The sequence below is a fragment of the Ranitomeya variabilis genome, chromosome 1 (genome assembly GCF_051348905.1).
Source record: "Ranitomeya variabilis isolate aRanVar5 chromosome 1, aRanVar5.hap1, whole genome shotgun sequence".
NCBI lineage: Eukaryota > Metazoa > Chordata > Amphibia > Anura > Dendrobatidae > Ranitomeya > Ranitomeya variabilis.
The window spans coordinates 614944538-614966593 of record NC_135232.1 but is presented as its reverse complement, the minus strand read 5'-3'; the positions used below and the strand labels follow the sequence as shown (position 1 = coordinate 614966593).

General features: G+C 45.8%; 1 protein-coding gene across 3 annotated transcripts in view; it reads left to right on the top strand.

Moving 5' to 3' along the window:
* NUSAP1 (nucleolar and spindle associated protein 1) overlaps nt 1–22056 on the top strand; it is a 143919-nt gene that overhangs the window by 28695 nt on the left and 93168 nt on the right. For all 3 annotated transcript variants that reach the window (XR_013215106.1, XM_077260697.1, XM_077260698.1), the window contains exons 5-7: nt 17790–17882; nt 17965–18077; nt 20314–20361. Coding sequence is in view for 2 of the 3 variants with exons in the window: in XM_077260697.1 (XP_077116812.1) it covers nt 17790–17882; nt 17965–18077; nt 20314–20361 (254 nt within the window). In the remaining variant the exon portion in view is untranslated. The remainder of the gene's footprint in view (nt 1–17789; nt 17883–17964; nt 18078–20313; nt 20362–22056) is intronic.

Sequence of the window (22056 nt, the reverse complement as noted above, 5' to 3'; positions counted from 1 at the left end):
CAGTCAGTTTTGATTAACGATTGAGCTCTTCTACTTCTTTTGAGAGCAAGTCAAAAATTGCTGAAAAGTGGTCAGTCTTTTTTCTATGGGAGTGGAATCTTTTTCCCTGCAGTAACGCTTTGCCTGCTCCATGTCGTCCAAATATTTGTCGAAATCAAACTCATCTGATGAGGATGAAGGAACGGCAGCAGCAGCACTGGCAGGGCCCGAGTCCTCATGCTCTTGGCCGTCCTGTAGCCCACTCATCCTAACTGCTACCTCAATTAAACCTTCTTCTTTTCCTTTAAGCTGTTGATCATCCAGCAATATACGATGACTCGGGTCCACATAAACAGCTGCCAGAAGAATTGTTTTTTCTAATAGCAGTGTCTCTCTCCGTTTCATTGAAGCAGCAATGCCATCTGCAATTAAACCTCTTTGGGACAGGCAAAACAAAAGTTCTTCCACTCCTTTATAAAAATGCCAGGGGTTAAATCCTCAGCTTGTAACTTTTTAGTCACGGTCAATGGGTGATGATGCAATTCCTTCAATTCAGCCACATGTGTCCATTGACCTTCATGTAGTATTACCTGTCGGTTGGCCATATCTACAAGGAAGGGTTTCAGCTCATGCAATCGCTCAATCATTAAATAGGTGCTGCCCCACTGAGTGGCTTGATCCACAATTGCCCCTTTTCCAGCACATCTCTTCAAGATGGAATCCATTTTAGCGGTTCTGGCAGCAATAGCCAATTTCTTCACTTTGCTAATCAAAGTTCCAGCATGTCCCTCTTGCAGACTATCTCTTATTGCCAGCTGCAGCGTGTGCACAACACAGCGCATTTGATGAATAGGAAAGAGGTATGAAGTAGCTTCAACAAGAATTATTATTTATTTTTTTTAAATTCGTTTATTAATTCCAGAATAAACTATACAATACACATGTTTGCATTTGTCATTATCAATAACAGTATGGAATACAGATGGGTGCAATGCATCATCATATCTAAAAGTATTGCAAAAGTAACAAACTGTGCATGTTAAATCACTGACGTCTTATAAATCACTTATTATATAACATTTAACTACATAAACTTTTAATAGTACGCCGCCAAGAAGAAGGTTCCATACAGATTTCGCCCTTTATGTGATGCCCACCAAACCACGAGTCCAACTTTCACATAGTTGTCAAGTTAATGGGGATTATAAAGTATTATAAGAGGAGTTCCATCTACCCCAGACCTTCTCGAATTTACCTGGACATCCTCTATTTTGATATAGTGTACGCTCATACAGGATGATCGAATTCACCAGATCGACCCAGGCTCTGAGAGATGGGCAAGAACCACCCATCCATCGTAATGCTAGCACCTTCCGTGCCATAAAAAGTGCCTCTCGTAGAAATATTCTGGTATAATGATCCCAAGCTTCCGCATCCCACACCCCGAACAAGCAGATCAGTGGTTCAAGCGGGACAGGAATCAGTAATAAGGATGTTAATAATGTCGTCACCTCCTTCCAATACTGAAGAATAACAGGGCACTTCCAAATCATATGAATGAAATCTGCATCACCTGAGTGGCACCTCAAGCAATCTGACGAATGGAGGCAGCCCATTTTAAAAAGTCGCACCGGGGTCAAATAAGACTGATAAATAATATATAACTGGGTCATTTTATTATTAATTGAGGGAGAGACTTTAGTTGGGGACTCCAAAATATCATCCCATTCTTCTCCCGATACATCAGGAAGAAGTCCCTCCCACTTCCCTTTGATGGAATGTATAGTAGACCTAACTCCCATGGACAACAAATAAGTATATAAGGAGGAAATAAGTCCTTGAGGGCCCTGTGAGTTGAGAATACCTATCAAAGGTAAAGATGAAATAGCTCGATCTGTACCCATATTCCGCATGTGTGATTGAAAGGCTGATCTTAGCTGCAAATAACGGAAGAACTGAGATCTCGGAATACTGTGGGTATTCTGTAGTTGTTCAAAGGATACGAAGATCCCCTGGTTATATACATCTCTCACCGAGAGAACACCAAGCAAAATCCAAAAATCAGTGGATGGATGGCTCAATAATCCCGGAAAGTAACTATTATTCCACAGGGGCATTTCAACTACTACATCTACAAATCCAATGACTTTTTTAATTTGCCTCCATATTAATCGTGCCAGCCGGAGTAAAGGCAGCAAACGGGGAGGATTAACTTTCTCTAGTTCTAAAAACCCCAGTGGACAATCAGCCCAGGCAGAATGGAACAAATGGCTCTCCGAGTTAGGCAGGGAATTATTAGGCATCCATTTATTTATCGCCTTAGCCTGACCGGCGAGATAATATAAGTAGAAGTCCGGCAGAGCCGCCCCACCCCCCTGCTTCGGCCTCTGTAATGCAGATAATTTAAGTTTAGGTCTGGTTTTCCCCCATATAAAGGATGTAACCAGGGAATTTAAACTCGCAAAGAAGTGTTTGGGTATGGGCACGGCACTATGTTGAAGGCAGTAGCTAAGTTGAGGGAGCAATATCATTTTAATTAGGTTAATACGGCCGGTAACAGAGAGCGGGAGTTTGTTCCAGGTTGCAAATTTAATTTTAACCAAATCTAATAGTGGATAGATATTAAGTTGTAGATCTAATTGGCTATGTTTAGACATGTGGATACCTAAATATTTGAAACTGGAGACAATGGGTAGCGACGAGAGAGTTTCAAGGCAGGGTGCCGGGGTATGTGAGAGAGGGAACAAAGCAGATTTATCCCAGTTTATATATAGACCTGAGAATTTACTGAATTTATCTATAGTCACTATCACTTGTGGTAACGTTTCCTCTACTTTGTCCATAAATATCACCATATAGTCGGCATAAAGACCAATGGTATCCACTCGATCCGCAATATTTATTCCATTAATGTCATCGGAGGTCCTTATGCGTATTGCCAAAGCCTCTATTGCCAAGGCGAAGAGAGCCGGGGATAGAGGACATCCCTGACGAGTTCCCCTATATAGGGAAAAGGGCTCAGAAATGGCATTCTTCACAACTATACGTGCCCTGGGCTTCATATATAGTATATCTATCCCTCTCAAAAATGTATCCCCAAAACCGTATTTCCTCAAACACGCAGATAGAAAGGGCCACTCGAGAGAGTCAAAAGCCTTGGCTGTATCTAACGATGCTAGTGCCCAGTTATTATCTGTTTCTAGGGAGCTATACTGAATCACTGACTGAACCCGTCTAATATTGATGGAGGTGCTTTTTCCAGGCATAAAGCCAGTCTGGTCTGGGTGTATAAGGTCTAATATGATTGTGTTCTGTCTAGTATCCAAAATTTTATTTAAGATTTTATAATCTACATTTACCAACGATATAGGACAATACGATCCACATTCCAAAGGATCCTTCCCCTCTTTCCTGAGCATAACAATATTTGCATCATAAAATGTTTCGGGCATAGATCCTCCCTCCCATATTTCCCAAAGTACCTTCAATAAGAGTGGCGCCAGTTGATCACGATATTTCTTGTAGAGCTCAATGGGGAACCCATGAGGCCCAGGGGCTTTCCCAGTGGCCATATCCGCCATAGCATGTTCTACTTCCTCCAGGGTGAATTCAGCGTCCATAAAGGCCCGCTGGGTTGGACTCAATAAAGGAAACACTATATCTGATAAATAATCCAAACACTCAAAAACATCAAGACCACTACCTGATCTATACAGTGCTTCATAGTAATCATGAAAACATTGAAGTATCTTATCTGTAGAAGATACCAGCGAGCCGTCAAGTGTGCGGATTTGTAGTATAGTATTAGAGGTATTATGTTGGTGTACTAAGAAGGCAAGGAATGTACTGGCCTGGTTCCCTAGTTCAAAGTAGGATTGACGGGTAAAGAATAATTTGCGTTTTGACTTAGCATCTGCATGTTGAGCATATAACCTTTTGAGAGGCGAGCCACTCAGCCCTGTTACCACTAGTTTGACTAGTTATATAGGCAGCCTCCAAGTCTTTCAGCCGCTGCTCTATCTCATCATCTTCCCTCGCCGTCGTCCTTTTAATATAGGAAATTGTGGAGGACAAGCACCCCCTTAAATAGGCTTTTAGGGTATCCCAAAACAGACCAAGATTTTGGGGTTCCGGATGAGTTGAAGTGAAACAATTCAGCTGGTCAACCGTTCTATCATTAGAGTCAATTAATTTTAACCAGAAAGGATTCAACTTCCAGGACATATTATTATATGATTGGCCATATTTAAGTTTAAGGATAACTGGACTGTGGTCCGAAATCCCTCTATTGCCATGTTCAACACTATCCACCCACAGTGCCAAATTACTAGAACCGAATATATAGTCTATGCGAGATAAAGATTGCCTGGTGGACGAGTGGCAGGTATACCCTTTAGTCTCAGGGTGACGCACTCTCCATAAATCCAGCCATCCACTACCACCCATAAACAACGCCAACTGGGAGGGGGGCCGAGACAGGAGCTCCCCAGTCGTCGTGTCATCTAGTCTCAATCTGTCCAGAGAACCATCCATGACTAGGTTAAAATCTCCCATACAAATAACACTAGCGTCAGGATAATTTAAGGAGAAACCCTATGCCATGCGAAGGACCGAAGTGCTAGCGGGGTGGGGGTTATAGATACATAATATCACATATTCTCGCGAGTTAACAAATGCATGCACAAATACAATGCGACCTTCAGGATCCCGTCGTGCTTCCCTGGCCTCCCATCTAACATCTCTATGTATTAACAAAGAGACCCCTCTCGAGTAGCTGGTGTGGAATGCGTGGAGAGACCACTGCACCCACGGTTTTTGTGTATATCGGGCTGTATCTCTAGTCAGATGCGTTTCCACTAGTGCTACAATATGCGGGCGATACCGTTTAATCTGTGAGAATACTTTGATTTTCTTCCGGGGGGTTTTGAGACCTCGTATATTCCAGGTCATAAATATGATCTCAGATCCCTTGTTTATACTTAAAAGAAAGGAAGATGTGAATTAGTACTCGGGTCAGGTTCAGAGACACCACACAAGGCATAGAAATAGTATTGGCGGCGACCATACACATTGAACAATCAAAACTAATACAAACAAAAACAAACATAACATAACTTGAACAGTAGAGGAGTACAATCCTGCACTCCTGCGATCAAATAGAAAAGGGGATACCCTCACTGATTCCAGCGTCCGGTATTAAGCTCAGCACCCATACGAAGAGCTCCTTTTTCCATGTTGCCATTAGACAGAAAGGGCCGATTAGGAGTCTTTCACAGTGGACACCCTGTAGGACCGTAACCATTCGGCAACCTCCGCCGGGTCCGTAAAGAATAAGGAGGAACCGTCGTGGACAATACGTAGTTGAGCTGGATAAAGCATGGAGTAAATAATATTTTTATCCCGAAGCTGTTTCTTGATTTCCATAAACCGCACCCGCTGTTTCTGGAGCTCCATGGAGAAGTCCGGGAAAATCGATATGGTAGCATTGCTGAATTTGATAGGACCCTTCTGCCGCGCCAAGCGAAGAATAGCATCCCTGTCCCTGCAGTTGAGGAGGCGTGCCAAAAGAGGTCTAGGCGGAGCTCCAGGGGGGAGAGGTCTCGTTGGGACCCTATGGGCCCTCTCCACCGAGAATGTTGAGGAGAATCCGTTTCCCAGAGAGGTTTTAAGCCAGTCTTCCAGGAATTGTTCAGGCTGCTGACCCTCTGAGCGTTCTGGCAGGCCAATAATTCGAATGTTATTGCGGCGTAGTCTATTCTCCAGGTCATCTGCTTTTTGTTTCCAGGCGTTTATAGAACCAGCGGCTTTTTTCAGGGTAGTCTCCATAGGGGTGATAGTATCCGCTATATGGGACACTCGTGTTTCAACCTCTGAAATACGCCCTCTCATGGCCTGCATATCATGCCGCAGACGACCCACTTCAGTGTGCACGTCCTCTCTTTTCAGTAAGGGATGATCTGGCGAGGGATATAGCCTGCATTAATTGCTCAGATGCTTGCTTAAGGGTCAGTTCTTCTTGCTCTCCCTCCTCATTACTATCGGAGAGGCGATTTCTACGCTGGGCCGGTGTAGAAGTATTCCTGAGAGCGCGTACATTATCAGGGGGGTCCTCCCTGGCGTATTTCCTTAATTTGTCAGCAGCCCCTGCCCCCAGCAGGGAAAGGGGGTTAATCCCTCCAAAGTTATGGCGCCGGCAGGAGAGGTATCTGCCTGGCAGGGGGGGCGCAGGGCCCAATCTTTCAGGGCACACACCACACCGCCCTTGTATTATCCCAGGCTATCCGCTCACCTCCCGGGCAGCACCGCCAGAGTAATGAAGAGCGCCTATACCCTCACTGTCGGGGCGTGCGCAGTGGTAATGGCCGCTGTCCCCCACAGTCACCGCCGCCCGTCCTGGAGCTCTCAGCCCCCTCACGCCAATGCTGCACAGCGTTCACCGCTGAAGAGCGCAGCCCCACCGGGTCCAGCAGAGGAGAAGCCGGGTATCAAAAGAAGCCGGCGCTGCGTCTTGTCCCGCCGGAGCGCGCACCAAGATGGCCGCCGCTGCACAGGTACCCTCCGTCCGTCCAGACCACTCACAGATTTTTGAGTCCTGGGTCCTCACGGCAGCCGTTCGGGGAGGTTACCCGACTCCTGGGGTCCCTTGGCGCCAATGCCAGCCGATACCGCTGGTAAATAAGGGGTCTTAATGGCAGGATAAGATCAGGATGGCCGGAGCTCTCACGAGGCACGTCTTTCCTCCACAGCTACATAGCCACGCCCCCCAACAAGAATTATTTTGCTGTTCTTCTGTAGTAATATTTGTTTGTTCCTCTGTTAAGGGAACAGGACTGTGGCCTTCCATCTCCAACATATTGAATGTGAAATATTCTTCTAGCTGCTGTTCACCTTCATTATTCTCATTCATCAGTTTAAGTGTACTTGTCATGTTTGAAGCATTATCAGTTACAATAGCAAGAACCTGTGTGTTTTTTTTTTTGTTTTTTTTTAAGTTCATAATCTTGCAGAACCACTAAGGTCTGGAGAAACTGGCTGCAGTGATGAGCTTTAGTATCTTTTACTGCCAGTGTCTTAGTACTAATTTTTTTGTTGTCACAAACATATCGAACGTTGATAGCAAAATGGTTCACTCTGTGACGTGTGCAAGCCTCCATTTTAAGAAATACAAAGCGTCTATTGAGTCTTTTTAAGATCTTCCTTTTGGTTAACCGCTTCTTCAATCACTAATTTTCTAATACTTTCTCTTTCCAGAAAAAAAACACCAGCTCGATGAGCTGTCTTTTAAACACATCTGCTGTCATTGTTACAGTAACTTTGTCACTTACAAAATATCTTGTATCTAACGTTTCAGATGCTCTTTCCTCCTCCTTTGCCTGGCGGGAAGTGCTGGTCTCTGGTTTCTTGGTGCTGCTGTGATCTTTTTCAGTCACAGCTTTGTAAACTTCTGGGTGGCAGCATTGTAAATGTCTTTTTAGATTGGAAGTAGTGATGAGCGAATATACTCGTTACTCGAGCACGCTCGGGTGTCCGAGTATTTTTTTTAGTGCTCGGAGATTGTTTTCATCGCCGCAGCTGAATGATTTACATCTGTTAGCTAGCATAAGTGCATGTGGGGGTTTCCTGGTTGCTAGGGAATCCCCACATGAAATCAAGCTGGCTAAGAGATGTAAATCATTCAGCTGCGGTGATGAAAACGAAATCTCCGAGCACTAAAAAAAATACTCTGAGGACACCCAAGCGTGCTTGGGAAATCTCGAGTAACGAGTATATTAGCTCATCACTAATTGGAAGCTCTTGAAGGAGCATTTTTACCACTGCCTGAGTATGCACTAATTTTTGGCATCACAGCATTTGTTTTAATCTGGGTCACTTTTACACTGACACACAAAATGTTTATTATCTTGAGTCACTGTGAAATGCTCAAATACAGCAGGCTTCATAAGATGCTTCTTAGACCTTTTGTAATTATGTAAATTCGCTCTCAAAATTTTGTCCTATATAAAGTATATTGTAATTCTTGCAAGAATAGGGAACCATGCACTGTATAATTTGTGATAGAAATAAATCAATCCACGTATATAAATAGGACAGATAAGTATAAAGTTTGTAAAATGTGTTGTTAAATAGCTTTGCTCTGAACTTTCAATGTCCAGGTTTGTCTCAGCAGGGTACAGCTCACTAAATGCTTCACATCATATTTCTTCACAGTCTATAAAGAGAGGAGGAGGGAGGGAGCATGTTTGTGCTGAATCACATTCCAGAGCGCGCGCGCGCGCGCACGCACGCACGCACGCACGCACGCACGCACGCACGCACGCACGCACACACACACACACACACACACACACACACACACACACACACACACACACGTACGTACGTCATCGATTCTGTTGCTGTATTTCCGAAATTGAGATGTTAGAAAACATTTTTCCTTTTATATTCTATGTATAGTGTATATAAGTCATCAGAATTTCTCCAAACATGAGCTAAGAGGAAACATCAAGCATAAAGAGACAACTGGATTATTGATTTATGCTGTTTATTGAAAGTTTAGATATGCTTTAGGAAGTACTTACTTTCTTTGATCCTGCTTTCCTGTTCACTCCATAAATTCTGAGATAAATGTAGGATTTTTTTCCCCTTAACTGTAGATAAAGAGCTTCACTACTTATCATGAACATAAACTGCAGCACAAATTCATCTCAGCTATAAGTCTAGACCTTAGATCAGCTATAGGACAGACATTTATAGGACATTTTATAACTTTCCTAAATTCTTATGAAAAAAATATTGCCCACAAACTGCATTGAACTACTCCATCCAATTTATTATATATTGTCGGAGTTGGTCCATTTTATACCGACTCAACCAAAATGGGAAAGAATGGGAAAGAAGAGACAACTTTTGGCAGAAAGGACGGGGACTTTCTCAGAACCACCTTGTCTTGATGGAAAATCAGGAACGGAGCTCGGCAGGACAGGGTCGCCAACTCCGAGACTCGCCTGATTTACGTGACCGCGACTAGGAAAACAACTTTACGAGAAAGGAAAGTTAGTGATACATCCTGCAGCGGTTCGAAAGGGACCTCCTGTAAAATATAAATGCGTATAGACGCGGTTTCCTAGCACTAATCATAGTGAAGATCACTTGAGAGAATTCTACTTGAGCTAGAACCCAGGACTCAATGGCCACGCCATTAAACACAGGGCCCCTGAGTTCTAGTGGTAAATCGGACCCTGGGAACGTCAGTGACGAGTTGAACTAGCTCCGTGTAGCAAGCCCGGCGCAACCAGGATCACTGGTACCCCCTCCGCTCTGATCATTTTGATGACCCTCGGAAGTAAGGAGAGCGGGGAAAATACATACGGAAGCCGAAATTGATGCTACGGAAGGACCAGTGCGTCAGCTCCGATGGCTACTGGATCGTGGGACTGATCTATGAACTCGGCAACTTTGATGTTTAGCCTTGAGGCCATCATATCCACATCTGGAGTTCCCCAGCGATGGCAAATCTGCTGAAAGACCTCCGGATGAAGTGACCACTCTCCGAGGTGAGGCCCTGGTGGCTGAGGAAATCTGCCACCCAATTCTCTACGCCCGGGGATGTGAAATGCCGAGGTAGTTAAGCGGTTCCTCTCGGCCCAGCAAAGAATGTGACCTACTTCGTGCATGGCCATCCTGCTGCGGGTGCCCCCCTGACGGTTGATGTACGCCACAGCCGTGGCGTTGTAGGATTGGATCCTGATGGGACGACCTCCCAGGAGATGATGAAAACGCAGAAGGGCTAACTTGATTGCTCGTGTCTCCAGGATGTTGATCGGGAGACACGATTCCCGAATGGACCAATGTCCCTGTGCCTTTTGATGGCGGAAAACTGCACCCCAGCCAAGAAGACTGGCGTCGGTGGTGACCACCAGCCAGCTTACTGGGAGAAAAGACTTCCCTTGCTCCAGGGAAGACTTCAGCGTCCACCACCTGAGGGTCTGCCTGACCCGCTAAGACAGACAGAACCGACGATCGAGAGAACAGATTCCTGTCCCATGCTGTCAGAAGCGCATGTTGCAAAGGGTGGAGGTGTAGCTGTACGAATGGGGACCGCCTCTATTGCGGCCACCATCTTGCCGAGAATCCCCATACTGAATTGTATGGAGTGAGGGAAAGAGCGGGAGAGCATCCGTGCTCCTTGTTGTAAGGCTAAGATCTTTTCTGGAGGGAGAATTACCAACCCGTGGGAAGTGTCCAGGATCATTCCCAAGAAGGAAACTTGCTGAGCTAGTACTGGAGAAGACTTCTTTAAGTTTATCTTCCAGCCCAGGCGAGAAAGTGTATCCACCGTGATACTCCTCGCAGGCCCGAAAAGACGATCCCTTGATCAGCAGATCATCTAGATGTGGAAGCACTACCACTCCCTGAGCGTCAAGTATGGCCATGACAGCCGCCATGACCTTGGTGAAGACTCTGGGGGCGGTGGCGAGACCGAAGGGCTAGGCTACGATCTGGAAGTGTTCCCCACGATGCGTAGGAATTTTTGATGAGGAGGAAAAATCGGAACGTGAAGGTAAGCATGATGGATGCTAGGAACTCCCCTTTCTCCATCGAGACGAGACAGACTCTATTCTGAAACGTCGCACTCTGACAAACCTGTAGAACAGTTTCAGTTCCACTATGGGTCACACTGTTCTGTCCTTCGGAACCACAAATAGATTTGCGTAAAAACCCTTGAAACTTTCGTCTTGAGGGACCGGAATAATGACTCCATCCCTTCGGAGCGCATCTAAGGCTCTGAAAAAGGCTGTTGCCTTTGTTTTGGGAGGAGAAGACATGAAAAAACGTGTTGGGGGAAGAAAACTATTTTGTATCCGGAGGACACCTGCTCTCTGACCCACTCGTCTAGAATGACCGAGAGCCAGGCTTGGCAGAACGAAAGTAGGCGGTCGCCTACTTTGTCGGTGCCCACCGGATGTTGTAACGAGTCATTATGTAGAGGATCTATGGGATCTGACTACCTTGGATCCAGACAGTTTTGGCCTGCTCTTCCAGATACGATTAGGTCTATATGAGACCTGGGAACCTCTGTCCCTATGCAGGAACTGCCCTGATCCAGAAGAAAAGGTTGTAGAGGACCAGTTGGTATTGCTGCGAAAAGGCCAGATCCGGACCTGTTGTTGGCTCCGAAACGGCCGAGTGGGCCTTTGCTGGGAAGGAATTGTACTCTTTCCTCTGGTATCGTCGGAGATAAGTTGGTCCAGCTTTTCTCCAAATAAGCGACCACTCTGGTAAGGCAGAGAGATTAAGTATCTTTTGGAAGCAGTATCTGCTCGCCATTCTCTGCGCCATAGCGCCATCCTGATGGAGACGGCATTTGCTGCTGCCTGTGCACCACAGTTGGCCGCATCTAGAGGAGTGCTTACTATGAAATCCCTGAGACTGACTAGCGAGGCTTGCTGCCTCTGGGGAACACTATCCTGAATGGCTGCAGTTAAATTCTCTGCCCAAGCGGCCATAGCCTTAGCCACCCAGCTCACGGAAAAGGATGGAAAGAGCGCTGCTCCAGAGGCATCAAAGACTACCCGAGCAAGGTTGTCAATTTGACGGTCAGTGGGATTTTTGACTGAGGAACTATCAGACAAGGATAGGAGCGTTTTGGATGCAAGACGCGATACAGGGGAGAGGGAGATTGCTCCTGAGTTAAGGAAGGATTGGCTACAAAGGGATATCTTGACTAAATAGGCTTCTGCCCTGTGAACCGTTTATCTGGTCGATCCCTATGTCTCTGGACAATGTCCTGAAACTTAGGATGATTGCCAAACATCCTGTGAGGACGTTTAGCCCTCTTAACCCCTTCCCGCCATGGCCCTTTTTCGTTTTTGTGTTTTCGTTTTTTGCTCCCCTCCTTCCCAGAGCCATAACTTTTTTTTTTTTTTTTAATTTTTCCGTCAATATGGTCATGTGTGGGCTTATTTTTTGCAGAACGAGTTGTACTTTTGAACGACACCATTGGTTTTACCATGTCTTGTACTAGAAAACGGGAAAAAAATTGCAAGTGTGGTGAAATTGCAAAAAAAAGTGCAATCCCACACTTGTTTTTTGATTGCCTTTTTTGCTAGCTTCACTAAATGCTAAAACTGACCTACCATTATGATTCTCCAGGTCATTACGAGTTCATAGACACCTAACATGTCTAAGTTATTTTTTATCTAAGTGGTGAAAAAAAGTGAAACTTTGCTTTAAAAAAAAAAAAAAAAGCGCCATTTTCCGATACCCATAAGCGTCTCCATTTTTCGTGATCTGGGGTCGGGTGAGGGCTTATTTTTTGCGTGCCAAGCTGACATTTTTAAAGGGAACCTATCACCCCGTTTTTTAAAGATTAGATAAAAATAGTGTGAAATAGGGGCAGAGCTGGGCTTTACATTAGTGCCTTTTTGGTGCCTTTACACCCCCGTTAGGCTGCCGAAATACCTTTGTGAAGTGGCCGTTTTGTCCTGTCACTCAAGTTGGTCAGGTCGGATGGGCGTGGTCACAGCGCTGTTTCTCCCCCAGATCAGGCTCATCATTACGTTGGTGGCGTAGTGGTGTGCGCATGTCCAAAGAGAGAAGATCCACTGCCCAGGAGATTCAAAACAGCGCGGTCTACGCTATTCGCCGTTTACCGGTGGGCGCGGCCATCTTTCCTGTGGCTGCGCGTGCGCAGATGGAGCGCTCTGCTGCCCGGGGCTTCAGGAAAATGGCCGCCGCGATCTCCATCTGCGCACGCACGGAATCCCGCGGCCATTTTCCTGAAGCCCCGGGCAGCAGAGCGCTCCATCTGCGCACGCGCGGCCACAGGAAAGATGGCCGCGCCCACCGGTAAACGGCGAATAGCGTAGACCGCGCTGTTTTGAATCTCCTGGGCAGTGGATCTTCTCTTTGGACATGCGCACACCACTACGCCACCAACGTAATGATGAGCCTGATCTGGGGGAGAAACAGCGCTGTGACCACGCCCATCCGACCTGACCAACTTGAGTGACAGGACAAAACGGCCACTTCACAAAGGTATTTCGGCAGCCTAACGGGGGTGTAAAGGCACCAAAAAGGCACTAATGTAAAGCCCAGCTCTGCCCCTATTTCACACTATTTTTATCTAATCTTTAAAAAACGGGGTGATAGGTTCCCTTTAATGATACCACTTTTGTGCAGATACGTTCTTTTGATCGCCCGTTATTGCATTTTAATGCAATGTCGCGGCGACCAAAAAACGTAATTCTGGTGTTTCGATCTTTTTTCCCGATACGCCGTTTAGCGATCAGATTAATGCTTTTTTATTTTTGATAGATCAGGCGATTCTGAACGCGACGATACCAAATATGTGTAGGTTTGATTTTTTTTTTTTTTGTTTTTTTATTTTGGATGAGGCGAAAGGGGGGAGATTTAAGCTTTTATATATATATATTTTTTTTTTTTTCATATTTTTAAAAACCTTTTTTTTTTTTTTTTTTTTTTACTTTTGCCATGCTTCAATAGCCTCCATGGTAGGCTAGAAGCTGGCACCACTCGATCGGCTCTGCTACATAGCAGCGATCATCAGATCGCTGCTATGTAGCTGAAATGCAGGCTTGTTATGAGCGCCGACCACAGGGGGGCGCTCACAGCAGGCCGGCATCAGTAACCATAGAGGTCTCAAGGACCTCTATGGTTACCATCCTGATGCATCGCCGACCCCCGATCATGTGATGCGCTCAATTCCGGCCGCGCGGCCGGAAGCGGTAGTTAAATGCCGCTGTCAGCGCTTGGCAGCGTCATTTAGCAGGTTAATAGCGGCGGGTGAATTGCTTTTTCACCCGCCGCTATTGCACGCACATGTCAGCTGTACAAAACAGCTGACATGTCGCGACTTTGATGTGGGCTCAGCGCCAGAGCCCACATCAAAGCAGGGGACCCGACATGCGCCATACTAGTACGGCGCATGTCGGGAAGGGGTTAAGACACTTCGTGTTCCGGAGGAGATACAGATTCCTCGTCCAACCTCAGTCTTGTTAACTGACTCAATGAGAGAACCAATTGTCTCCTGATAGTTCTGCACATCCTGGACTAACGACACATCAGACTCGTATTCCAAAATAAGTTTACTGTGAACGTCAGGAGAGGGGAGAGCAAGAAACTGAACTCAGACGCCGAAGCACGAGCATGCTCGGGGGACGTGTCATGTTCTTTTTCTAGAAACTTGAGCACCCTTTGACAGAGTATAACCCCTGCCGGTCGACGGTTCCCAACCGTTGCAAGGGACCTCCGCAGTGAGCAAACTAATGTCCTGACTTAAGGAGGGGTCCCGGTGAGTATATTGCCTTGGCCAGGGAAGCCATAGACCATGACAGAGACGCAGCCTACTCAGGGGGACTAGGCTCACTGAGGTCGGTACCGGAGGCGGGTGGTTCCTGGGCGCATGCCGGGTCACAAGCCGTGCAGAAGGGAGTACTGTGAGCTCGGGGCAAGGCAGTATTGCATGTGGTACATGAGGCAAAAAACACTGTATGTGTTTTGTTAGCCTTTTTGGATGCCTTAGATTGAGACAGTGTGTACCCTTGAAAGGATAGAGAGAATGTACAGAGAAGGGTTTAAGCTCTCAGCTGCAGAGGATTCAGCTTACCCAGGTCCTGCTCTTGTGTCCCCAGGGAAGGTGTCTGTGTCCTCACTCCTCCCAGCGCTTCTGTTTTTGCCACCGCTGTCCGTAAGCAGGCTCTAGTATTCCCTCTGAAGTGGAGGAAGATGGCCACTGAGAAAGGGCGCCTCTCGTTTAGGGTTTAGGACAAGAAGCGCCAGAAGTGTGGGTGGTGGCTGCAGTGGGCGGAGCCATGCAAAACACGGCCTAGGCTGGCTAGAAGCCGTGGACTAAATTTATGAAGCCTGTCGGAAATGGACGGGGGCGCAAACCAATAGTCCGAAAAGCGTTATAAAAAAAAAAAAATACCGCTGGACACTGTAACACCGCCCCCCCCAGGGACCAGCAGACCCCTCTCTGCGTCCGGTTGGTGCCAGCCACAGTCATACTCAGAAGTGATGTAGCAGAGCTGGAGCTGCGGTGTTGCTAGTCGTGGAACTCGCCCCTCCCATCATCCTCTTTCAATCAGCAGTGATGCAGTGGTGGCTGCACGGATGCCATGGTGGGGGGCCCTCTGTATATCAGTGGAACAGAGCAGATTGTCTGGCTATAGGCCTGGCTCCAGGAGAGGATACATAGAGGCGACACTTTGTGCTTGCCTGTTGCTGACGTGGGGAGATTGGGACCGTGAAGGAACCGTCGCCCCTAAAGTGAGCTCAGGCATGGCTTCCAGTCGTCGCAGGAGAGGGTACGGGGAGGCGACCCTCCGCGTTCTCGCCTGTTGATGATTCGAGGATATTGGAACTTTGAAAGGATCAGTCGCCCCTTCACTCCGTTAATTAAAAAATAAAAATATATAGAAAAAAATTAAAAAAGTAAAATAAAAATGTGGGAGATGAAAACCAGACTCAAGTGCCTCCTACATACACTAAGCAAGAACTGGTTCAATTAGAGCCAGCAGGAGCGTGTATACTGCAGAGGAGGAGTTAATCTCTCTTTGTATCACTTAGTGTCCTCCTAGTGGCAGCAGCATAAAACCCATGGTCCTGTGTCCCCCAATGAGGCATAGGAGAAATCAGAAATTTATAAGGAGAATTTTATGCTTGTCACCATTTTCCGAGACCCATCATGTTTTCATTTTTCGGGATATGGGGCTGCATGATGGCTTATTTTTTTTTGCTCCCTGAGCTGAAGTTTCTACTGATATCATTTTGGGATAGATATGACGTTTTGATCACCTTTTATTGCACTGTTGTGGCTGCCGAAAAAGCATTATTCTTTTTTAATTTTTTTAATTTTTTTTTTGTATCTTCACGCCATGTACCAATCCAAATAATTAATTTTGTATTTTTATTGGACTTTAGTGAATGTGGCTGTCAAATTTTTTTTTTTTTTTTTTTTTTTTTTAAGTTTAAGGCTGTGTGCCCACGTTGCGTTTTTTGTGTGTTGCAGCAGCGGAAACGCTTAAAGAACGCATTCCCATGCAATCCTATGGGATTCCACAGTTCCTGAAGATTTTCCCACTGCGGAATCGCATAGTGGTAAAATCCGCAGCATCTTCATTATTTCTTCGGAATCGCGGCAATTCCGCCGCCATAGGATTGTATTGAAATGCTCACTTTACGCATGTGGCTATGCCCACCATGCCTAAAGTGAGCACTTCATGTGCGGATGGTACACAGGGTCTGGAGGAGAGGAGACTCTCCTCCAGGCCTTGGTACCATATTCCTGTAAAAAAAAAAAAAAAGAAAATAAATAGGGATATACTTACCTTCTGATGGCCCCCGGCGTCCTCCCGGCTCTGTTGCATGTGGCGGCTTCCGTTCCCAGGGATGCATTGCGCGAATCACCTGAGATGACGTGGCGGTCACGCGACCGTGACGTCACAAAGGTCCTTAGCGCAAAGCATCCCTGGGAACAGAACGTAGCGGGAGTGCCGCTGAGGAGATCGAGGGCCATTGGAAGGTGAGAATAGCCATATATATATTTTTTTTTTAAATTGTTTTTAACATTCTATCTTTTACTATTGATGCTGCATAGGCAAACACTATGCTTGACGAGTGTGACCAACCTGTCAATCACTTTTCCAAGCGATGCTTCAAAACGCTTGTGTTTTGCGGGAAAACGCATGCGAATTCCGCATGCGTTTTACCCGTGGCAGGGAGTTGTGGAAATGCTACGGGGAGTTGTGGAAATGCTACGGGCATTTCCGCAGCATTTCTGCAACGTGAGCACATAGCCTAATTGTTTATTTTTAATAAGGCAAAAGGTTTGTGATTTGAACTTGTGTGGGTTTTTCATATTTTTAAACTCTTGTTTTGTTTTTTTTTCTCACTTTTTACTGTACTTGCTACTACTTTACTTGAAGCTCCAATCGCTTGTGCTATACGGGCTGGATTTCACAGGAGGATTGTAATGATGGGCATGGAGGTCTTCAACAGTCCCCTGGCTGTCATATCAGTGCCCCCAAGCGCGCCGATGTGAGTGTGGAATGACATGCACCCCCCTGTCTGTGCATGTTAAATTACGCTGTCGGAGATTGACAGCGCAATTTAACTGGTTAACAGTTGAGGGCTGCGCACACATCCACCTGCGGGTGTCAGAGGTACATGATGGATTACTAAGTTATCTGTCATGTGCAGGGAAATATGTGGGCTCAGCTTGCGAGCCAGCATAAAAAGGCATGGACATGAAGGGGTTAAGGGTGTTGATGTCTTTGATTTGATATTCTGTGAATGTTTGGTAGCGATACTATTGCTCATAAATCTCGATTGAAAATGCGCAACAGTTGCCCTAATTTAGGATCAGTCCATTTTAAATTCTGTAATGTTGTACAATGAAAAGCCTGTTAAAAGTGTACCTGTATTTTCTTACAGATCATAGTGCCGTATCAGTGGGCTTTTGCCTGCTTAGATGACCACTAAATTATCCTATCAAAGTTTCTTTGATAGGATAATTTGGGAGATACTACATATTTATTTGGCCTATTTTATGAGATTTTTAGATCACCACTAGTCATTATATCACAGAGGCAAAATTATTAAGCCCCTTTTGTCTTTGCTTGACCAAAGAAAACCAAGGAAAGCTGTGTAAAGTTGAAGGGGCTCAACCAGTTTGTTGAAACCGTAGGTGCACTTAAAGGCATTTCTGAATTTGCTTACAACAAAAAAATTACAAAAGGTAATTAAGAAAACATTGTATCTGAACCTACTGTCTTGTATTCTTATAGGTAAAAGGAACCCCTCTTCTGGTAAGAAACGTCGCACTAAGGTTCCAAAGAGAGACGCTGTATCTAAGGCCGGATCAAAGCCCTCAACTCCCAGTAAGTCAAAATCCAAACACCAGAAGTTTTCTTTGCAAGACATGATTTACAGGATAAGACATTAATAGTAAATCGTGTTTAGATTTCAAGAGGATGCACGATGCCCACTTCAAAAAGATGGAATCGATAGACAAATATCTGGAGAGGAAGCAAAAGCGTCTAGATGCAATAAGCAGCACCATTCAGGATGTAAAAGTAGGTACAATTGCCATACTTACATGCAATAGGCGTAGACGGCTGAAAATGTTGTATGACAGAGCACACTGTGACTCCATCTACACCCTGTCGGTATACCCCAATCCCATATTGCTGGGGTTCGGACATAAGCTCTGTCAGAGCCACTAACAGGGTTTCTCTCTCCTCTCCTTGGTAGCTGTACGGTTTTGTGGAGGAGCGATAATGCTGTTTGTTTTTCTGGATTTGGCCTACTAGTTCTAGTGGAGGGAAATCTTAATACTTCAGCACAAGATATTTTGTAGCTTCCAACTTTGAGGGATTAGTTTTGGGGAAGGCCCTTTTTGTATGCTAATGACTGCAGGGCTGTGGAGTCGGTACAGCTACTTTCACACTATGCGACGTTGCGGCGCACCGACGCTAGCTGTGAATGCGCCGCACAACGGGGGCAGTGGATGCAGTTTTCCAACGCATCCGCTGCCCCATTGTGAGGTGCGGGGAGGTGGGGGCGGAGTTCCGGCCACGCGTGCGCGGTCGGAAATGCTGCAGACGACGCACCAAAAAACGTTACAAGCAACGTTGCTTGGTGGCGACGGTCCGACGCAACCGTCGCACTGCGTCGCTAATAAAAGTCTATGGAGAAAAAACGCATCCTGCAAGCACTTTTGCAGGATGCGTTTTTTCTGCAAAACGACGCATTGCGACGTGCAGTGCACGACGCTAGTGTGAAAGTAGCCTCAGCCAAACTTCCGACTCCTCAATTTCCCTGACTCAGACTCCACAGCACTGCCTCACTACTGAGCATGTACATAAAGTGCAGCACAGATTCATCTTATCTAAAAGCTGAGATCCTTAGATCAGGGACAGAACAGACATTTTATAGGAAGTGTTGTTCCCAAATTGTTATGAAAAAATGTACAGCACATCCTGCACTATATTACTGTACCCAAAGTATTATATATAACAGGAGTCGGTCCCACCAAAATGGACACAGACTCTGACTCCACAGCCCTGAATGGACCTTGTGCGCTGAGCACAGTCACCTCAACCTCATCTAACACCTTTGGGATGAATTAAAACTAAGATGAGCCCGGCCTTTCCTCTCTAACATCAGGGTCTGACACCTTCAATCTTGTAGGAAGCGACTTGAAACAGACAGACTCCATATAAGGGTATGTGTCCACGTTCAGGAAACGCTGAGTTTTTGACGCAGCATTGAGCAGCATGCATAAAAAACGCAGCGTCCAGATGTTACAGCATAGTGGAGGGGATTTCATGAAATCCCGTCTCCACTATGCAGTAAAAGACGCATGCGGCACACCCGAGAAAACTCACATGCGTCCTAAGGGTATGTGTCCACGTTCAGGAAACGCTGCGTTTTTGACGCTGCGTTTTTCCGCAGCGTCAAAAACGCAGCGTCCAGATGTTACAGCATAGTGGAGGGGATTTCATGAAATCCCGACTCCACTATGCGTTAAAAAACGCATGCGTTTTTGCCGCGAAAACGCATGCGCGGTGCGTTTTTTCAAAACGCAGCATGTTGCTACAATGAGCAAAACACGCAGGAACACCGCAGGTGACCTGCCAGTGACCTCAGGTGCAGTTTTGGTCAGGATTTTACTTGCATAAAATCCTGACCAAAGCCTGAAGCAAGCCTGAACGTGGACACATACCCTTACATTGCAGAAAAAACTCAAGGACAACGCAGGTGACCTGCCAGTGACCTCAGGTGCAGATTTGGTCAGGATTTTACCTGCATAAAATCCTGACCAAATCCTGAAGCAATCCTGAACGTGGACACATACCCTTAGGCTATGTCTCCACGTTCAGGATGGCCGGCGGTATCGCCGCAGCGGCGAAGCCGCTCGGCGCTAAGCCCCGCCCCCTTTCTGGGACGCGATCATGCCGGATGTGTTAACTCTTCACATCCGGGATGATCGCTCTGTCCCATAGGGCCCTGTGATATGCCTTGTGGGGACGCTGCGTCCCCGCAAGGTGTACGGACATGCTGCGATCTGAAAAGATGCGCATGTCCGGAGTCGCAGGGCCGCCGCGTGCGGGTTTCCACGCATAGTGGAGACGGGATTTCATAAAATCCCCTCCACTATGCTGGAACATCTGGACGCTGCGTATTTGACGCTGCAGCTCTGCGCAGCGTCAAACAAGCAGCGTTTCCTGACCGTGGAAACATACCCTGAATGTCTATGGACTTTGAATGCAGAGTATAAGTATGCATTCTTTTTCTTCTGTTTTGCAGATGCTGACAAAGAACTCTAATCAGAAGACGCCAGGCAGCAATACTAAGGTAAAGGGTTGACCACATAGGATGCATATAGCTTTAGTTTAGATAATCATTTGCACGTCCCATTGTGTCAAATGGCGACAAAAAGGGCACTATCATATAAGCTACGTTATTGCATTTTAATGCAATGAGGAGGCTACCAAAGAAAAAACCTAATCCTGGCATTTTGACTTTTTTTCTCATTATGGCATTTGGCGATCGGGTTAATTTTTTTTTTTTTTTGATTGGGTGATTCTGAACACGGCGATACAAAATTATGTATGTTTTGAGTTTCCTTTTTTTTTTTTTTTTTTGAAAGGGGTGATTTAAACTTTTTTATTTAAAAAAAAATATTTTTAAAAACATATGTATATTTATATATATTTTTTTACTTTTGACATGTGGGAGAATTGATCAGATGGCCTGTGTGTAGCAGAATTGCTCACTTGCTGTGACCACTGGGCGGCGCCCACAGCAATCTCACAGTGACAACCATAGAGGTTTGCTGTAGACCTCTGGTGGTTATTCCAACCCATTGGTGACCCGCGATCACGTGACTGGGTCAATGATGGGCAGGATTTCTGGCACGCTTGCCGGAAGAATGAGTTAAATGTCGGAAACTTGTTAAATGCTGTCAATTTCTGTTAAGTCGCGAGTGGATCCTGATTACACATGCGGCTGTTGCGGACACGTTTCAGCTGTATATAGTGGGTACGGAAAGTATTCATACCCCTTTAAATTTTTCACTCTTTGTTTCATTGCAGCCATTTGATAAATTCAAAAAAGTTCATTTTTTTCTCATTAATGTACACTCTGCACCCCATCTTGACTGAAAAAAGAACAGAAATGTAGAAATTTTTGCAAATTTAATAAAAAATAAAAACTGAAATATCACATGGCCATAAGTATTCAGACCCTTTGCTCAGACGCTCTTATTTAAGTCACATGCTGTCCATTTCCTTGTGATCCTCCTTCATTGGAGTCCAGCTATGTTTAATTAAACTGATAGGACTTGATTTGGAAGGCACACACCTGTCTATATAAGACCTCACAGCTCACAGTGCATGTCAGATCAAATGAGAATCATGAGTTCAAAGGAACTGGCTAAAGAGCTCAGAGACAGAATTGTGGCAATGCACAGATCTGGCCAAGGTTACAACAGAATTTCTGCAGTACTCAAGGTGGTTCCTAAGAGCACAGTGGCCTCCATAATCCTTCAGTGCAAGAAATCTGGGACCACCAGAAGTCTTCCTAGACCTGGCCGTCCAGCCAAACTAAGCAATTGTGGGAGAAGGAAGAGCCTTGGTGAGAGAGGATATAAAGAACCCCAAGATCACTGAGGCTGACTTCCAGAGGTAGGGAGATAGGAGAATGTTCCACAAAGTCAACTATCACTGCAGTCCTCCACTAGTCAGGCCTTTATGGCAGAGTGGCCCAACGAAAGCCTCTCCTCAGTGAAAGATATATGAAAGCCCGCATAGAGTTCGCTAAAAAAAAACACATGAAGGGCTCCCAGATTATGAGAAATAAGATTCTCTGGTCTGAGGAGACGAAGATGGACCTTTTTGGTGATAATTCTAAGCTGTATGTGTGGAGAAAGCCAGGCACTGCTCATCACCTGCCCAATACATTCCCAACAGTGAAACATGGTGATGGCAGCATCATGCTATGGGGTGTTTTTCAGCTGCAGGGACAGGACGACTGGTTGTCATTGAAGGA